The sequence below is a fragment of the Priapulus caudatus genome, unplaced genomic scaffold, assembly GCF_000485595.1.
Source record: "Priapulus caudatus unplaced genomic scaffold, Priapulus_caudatus-5.0.1 Scaffold2076, whole genome shotgun sequence".
NCBI classification, from domain to species: Eukaryota; Metazoa; Priapulida; class Priapulimorpha; order Priapulimorphida; family Priapulidae; genus Priapulus; species Priapulus caudatus.
The window spans coordinates 19254-25390 of NW_014579137.1; the positions used below are offsets into that span (position 1 = coordinate 19254).

The following is a 6137-nucleotide window of genomic DNA, read 5'->3' on the forward strand; positions in this document are numbered from 1 at the left end:
GCGGTTGCTAGTCTGGGTCAGGTGCTCCAGAACTCGTGGATGGCTGGTGTGAGTGGTCAGTCGACTAGGATGTCGACGATTTAAACTGGGGGGTGTGTGAGCGTGTGTTTTGGTACACTCATTTATTCGGAGTCTGTAGTGTTGTTTTGTACATGACTTACTCTGCATAGTGCTGCCGCCTGGTGTTAGTGTACGAAAGTTATGGGGGGATTTAGGATAAAGCCTTTGTTCTTGGATTTGCGCGGGAAAGAAGAGGTGCCATCTCTGTCGGCAGAGTGAATCTGGACAAGCGGTTCTCGTGTGTGTGCAGATGTGGATTTAGGTCGCCTGCCACAGACGTACTGTGTTGGCAGGGTCGCCTGCACAGGTCGTAGCTACCGTCGTTGTGTGATGTGCGTTACACGGTCGTTGGTGACATTTTGCTTGTCAGTTGAATAAACTCTTAAGTCACCGTCATCCGAGCGTTGTGTTTTTGTGTGCGTGCCACGAATAACGCCCCACAAGTGTATTCTTCTATTTCTGTTTACTGTTTTTATTATACATGGTTTACTAATTTCTCTCTCTCTCTCTCTCTCTCTCTCTCTTTCTATTCAAGTGTCGTGTTCTATGCGAGATCGGTCGGAGAGTTCTGGTATGAGCTGGAGATAGAGGGCACCACTGCAGATGTTGTTACCTTACCTGCGATGCTGTGTGAATTGGGAAGGTAAGCTGCAAGATGATTATTAATTATATTATTATTAATTAAAGGTAATTAAGGAAGGTTATATAATGTACATGCTGTTGGCACTGTACACAACAGGGTATTGCGGCGTTGCAGTTCAATGGTGCACTGCAGGCCAAATAGTTTCGAGCTATTTTCGACAGATCTTTGATTGATATCTGTGTTGATATTTAGGTCCATTATGGCTGAGTAGTACATACTATTATAGATAATCAATACACTTAGTTGTACCTATCAGCATGGACAGACAGGCTTCCTGGTTTATACGCATGTTATATCCTCTTCTTTAATTTTTATTAAAACTCTTGCGCTTTTCTCTCCTATCTCACTGCCGTCAGGATTCTCGTATAGATAGTGGCCTTTTCTCCAGCGTTTCTCAGTCCTGCCGCGTATCTATCGTGGGGATGTTTGTGTCTTTTCCGTTAATTGTGCTCCTTTATTGTCGTAATTATTTTGGGATACATTGATGTTATGCTTAGTTTCATCATTTCTATGCTGTGTCGCAGTTACTGTTATCCTGATGCGGCAATAAATGACTTGAGGATGTATATGTATTTATTCAGGCGCATTAATGGTATCACAACAAATCGAAACTCAAGCGTGGAGTTTACTCGCTAACGGCACTTGTTATCGCTTATTTCGGAGGTTGACAAGATTTATTAGCAGAATGCCAGGAAGCGTTGCTGAAATGATGTCGTTACGCAACTGCGTATCTTGCATATCTGCGCCTAACAAAGGTGTCACTACACGCACAACTTAAATTTACGTCTTATAACCGTAGCAACAGACCTCAGATTGAGCCCAGACGCTCTGCGGCTCTTGTTATTATGATGCTTCAGTGTGAAGTTTTTATTTATTTCACGATGACGAATGGTGTACTGGGCTGAAGCTACATACAGCGATCCAGTATACTGTTCCTATGTAGAGATGGACCTGAACCTAAGCCTAACCCTGACCCTAAACCCTAACTAATGTAGAGAAGTTGCGAAACTACAGTTACATATTGTGCTACTGTGCCACTGTGGAGCTACTTTCGTAAGAGGAGTACTGTCGTTTAGATTTGCTGAAGAAATATTATGAATGTAGTAATACAAATGAGGTGTAGTGAATTTTTACAACATAGACGAGCTCAAAGGAGGTATATCTATGCATTTTGCTGCAAGAACTGGCCGTTTTAATAATAAAATTATGGCAAATAAATACGAAATCAAGAGCATATAAAGAAGAAGCCTTTTTTATACCTTCTATAGAAGAGAAAGTATATATACCTTTACCGCTCTCTATATTTCAGGTGCGTTATAACTATCTCAATCGTTTAGATGCGACAGCGACACTGTACCACTACCAGTAGTACTGGCACTATAGTTCTAGTAGCCAGTACGCAGTAGTACTAGTAGTAGTAGTGGCAGTACAACTGGTGCTACTATAGACAATTACAATCAAGGTTATCTCTAAGAATGTTTTGTGAAATCATTACATTATCACTATCAGAATCAAGATCAGCAGGAGATAGGTCACATGGATGTACCATTGTTTTTTAGATGCTGTACTCAGTCCATACCACTGCGCAATCCGACCGACCGCACCCTCACCGTTGCCGTCGCCGCTAGCAACCGCCACAACTTCTCGTGCGATGCCGGGCCCCTGGTGGTGCCCGCGGGAAGCGCAATCGACGTGGCGTTGGTGTTCAAGCCGACGATGCTGGGGGGAGGCGTGCATGAGGCTGAGGTCACGCTGACCTGCCCCGAGGTAGGGGGTCGCGCCACGAGGGCCGGGAGGTCACGCTGACCTGCCCCGAGGTAGGGGCGCCGCCAGCGCGCCGGTCCTCGTTGTCTGCATCAGTGATGCATGAGCGTCATCAGCATCATCTAACCACTAATAACACAGCGACTCTTTTTGCTTCTGTGTTGATTTGATACTTGTTAACGGTACGTCACGATTCTATGCGTGTCGACCTACATGTATTGTGAAATGCAATCATGATTGCACGTACCAATGCATAGAATGCATGTATCATGTGATGCAGTGAATATAAGATGAAATATACATACGTGATATATACATCTGGTGTGTGATACAAAAAAATGTATATATACGTATGTACATGTATACGAAAAAGTATCTGTACACTGTAGTCTCGTATAATGTGACAGGGTTCATAGCGGGTCTTCCAAAGTCTTATAAGTACTTATTTTGCCAAAAATAAAATAAGGGCCCTTATTAGTACTTATTTTTGGTGAAATCTTAGAAAGTACTTAATAGTCCTTATTTTTGCCAAAGGACCATTTTTCAACATTTTCTGTGTTTGAATTCTGTGCAATTGTGTATATAAATATTATTAGTGTACTTTAATATCTGATCTATCAGAAATCGCGTAAAAAAGTATTATTTTGGCCTCCAGAAAGGGTCTTATAAGTCCTTATTTCAACATGTGTCTTACTGACAATGATACAACCCTGATGTGATTGTTTTGTATGCGTTAGTTTACATATTTTTTATTTGCTGCGTTAGCTGGGAAGCATGGTGTACACTGTGGCAGGAACAGGACTGCCACCTGGGATCCCCAGCAATCGTCAAACTGGAAGCTGCGATCGGAACCACGGAAACCGTCATGATTCCGTTCCGTAATCCGGCAGATGTTGCCGTCATGGCAACTGTCGACGTCACCGTGTGCGGACGGTATAACGCATTATAGCGATAGAGACGTGGGAGTGATGACTCTGTATGTTGCTGAATGTATAGTTTGTAGAAAATGCATTTTTACTCGTGGTGGTGTCCGTGACCTTCATAAGTTAGTCGTCATTGTTGAGTTGTTCCGCCGTCGCTGTGTATCTCTTTGCAAAATCATTGTAAAAGGGTTTAGTATGTTTACCCTTTCAATTTAAAAAATTATTTTATTGTTTTAATCGCGTAGAGGGCAGTTCACAAGCTTCACAGTTTAGAAATCTGTTGAAGAGAAGGCACGATCTGCGTGTGGACTCCTTCACAACGCTTCACATACCGATCAGCTTCACACCACAAACGATGAAGCTTCATCGATCCACATGTACCGTCATTGCCACGCGCTTAGATGGAAAACCATGGGATGACACAGATGGGTGCGTGGCAAACCATATCTACAACTGTCCTGCCCAGTCCTACCTGCTTCTACTTCATTATTCAATATAATTTTGTGTGAATATTATCAGAAATGTATAACATAGACTATTATACATTCGTCTATAGTATACACTCCTAATATTATTGTGGAAACCGACGAACTTACTTCAGGATTTACCGATCGCGTGGTGATTTCTGTTGCCGCAGTGAGCGTGTCGATGTGGTGAGGTTCATCTACCCTGTGGAAGGCACGCCGCCGTGGTGATTTCCGTTGCCGCAGTGAGCGTGTCGATGTGGTGAGGTTCATCTACCCTGTGGAAGGCACGCCGCACCGCAGCATTCCTGCGACGATGCCCGCGACCCCGCGATCCAGGGTCACGTGCGAGGCCCAATCACACGTCGAGCAGACACTACAGGTCACGCTCGACTGCGTGGAGCCAGGTCGGTCGCGCGCACGCGGGAAATACGTCGCGCCGTGCTATCGAGCAATTCGTTGTGTGCCGTAATCACTTACCGTAACGATAAAAATCTATGGTTGTCAATGTAGATAAACTTAGATAAGGAATGAACTTGATCGCCCTTATATATCCCCTTATCGTCCTATATATATATCATCTTTTATTGCACCCTTATATTAGTCCCTTGAATAAGGTTGCCATTATCTGGTTAGGTGAAATGAGGTAAGACAGCATGCTTTGAGATATATCGGTTATTTTAACGTGATTGTCCCGTACGCGGATCGTTCTCCGTTTGTATAATGTGCTACGTAAACGTGCGACTGTGGTGCCTTCATTTTGCGCGACTATAATCTCTCATGCTTTCGCCAGGTGATTCAGGATTCACATGTTCGCTCGACGTGCCCACCAGGGGGCGTGACGACCTGCAGCAGGCGGTAGCCGTCAAGCTGCTGGCAGAGACGACGAATAAAGAGGGCACTAGCGTGGTTCTAACACTCTGTGTCGTGTTTGCACCCACGCGTATCTTCAGGTATGGATACCCTCACAATAACGAGACTCACAATTGACCGTTGGAACATCGATTGCAATTAAGTTCTTCCCTTTGTGCCAGGTAGATCAGTTAGGGGTTATGGTTATCTAATATTTTGACTAACCATAACTCTAATACTAACCCCAAGCCTAACCGTAACCCTAATCCTGATTTTAACCCTAATCCAAAAATTGGTCCTAATCCCAGTGCTAACCATAATCCCAACAATAACACTAATCCAAACTTAAACCCTAACATTAACCATGACCCTAATCCTAACCCAAACTCTAACTCTATCGTCATTTCTATCAATGTAACCGCCACAGCTCACTTATCCAAGCATTCGTGTTCAAATTTAGTGCTATGTAGTAATGTAAATATAATTATAGGTACATGTATTAACAAAAAATTTGACACACTCATGGAATTAATAATACATACAATTTATATTGATGTCTCCATCCCCACAAATAAAATAAGAGTACATCATATTACGTAGTTTTCACAAATTTGAAACTATGAAAATGGCTCTGGAGCTTCAAAAAATGGCTCAGGTACATTTTTGACAGGTCAGAAAAATGGCTCTGGTGAAAAAAAAGCATTTTTTACACTGGTTCATTACATGACAAGAGCCATACGCTGAGAAAGCAGATTCCATCATAAAAATCAACGGCCGCTACACCTCACGAGGCGTGTCGCTTCATTGTCTTCGCTGCTTCTTCAGCCACGAGGTCAAGCTGCTGGTAAAATCGCGAGCGGGAGCCGTGTGGCATTTCTCGCTCCATCTCGTTGCCACGGAGACCAGCTTCGATGACGTCATAACGATGGAGGCTGCTGGACTCGCACGGACATCGACAGTCAGCTTCTGTTTGACCAGTCAGACGAGGTAGCACATTTGTATCCATATATAATATCTATGAGTGTATAATAGGGATTATACCTATTATACACTCCTGATATCATATATGGATACAAATACGCTACCTCGTCTGACTGGTCAAACAGAAGCTGACTGTCGATGTCCGTGCGAGTCCAGCAGCCTCCATCGTTATGACGTCATCGAAGCTGGTCTCCGTGGCAACGAGATGGAGCGAGAAATGCCACACGGCTCCTGCTCGTGATTTGACCAGCAGCTTGACCTCGTGGCTGAAGAAGCAGCGAAGACAATGAAGCGACATGCCTCGTGAGGTGTAGCGGTCGTTGATTTTTATGATGGAATCTGCTTTCTCAGCGCATGGCTCTTGTCATGTAGTAACCAGTGTAAAAAATACTTTTTTTTTCACCAGAGACATATTTTTCTGACTTGTCAAAAATTTACCAGAGCCATTTG

General features: G+C 43.6%; 1 protein-coding gene across 1 annotated transcript; it reads left to right on the top strand.

Moving 5' to 3' along the window:
- The first annotated feature begins 2419 nt into the window (after positions 1-2419).
- LOC106818176 (cilia- and flagella-associated protein 47-like) lies at positions 2420-5697 on the top strand. The gene is made up of 6 exons (XM_014822902.1): positions 2420-2470; positions 3261-3345; positions 3636-3819; positions 4101-4261; positions 4648-4807; positions 5532-5697. The coding sequence occupies exons 1-6, from the start codon at positions 2420-2422 to the stop codon at positions 5695-5697; spliced, it is 807 nt and encodes a 268-aa protein (XP_014678388.1).
- Positions 5698-6137: the final 440 nt, after the last annotated feature.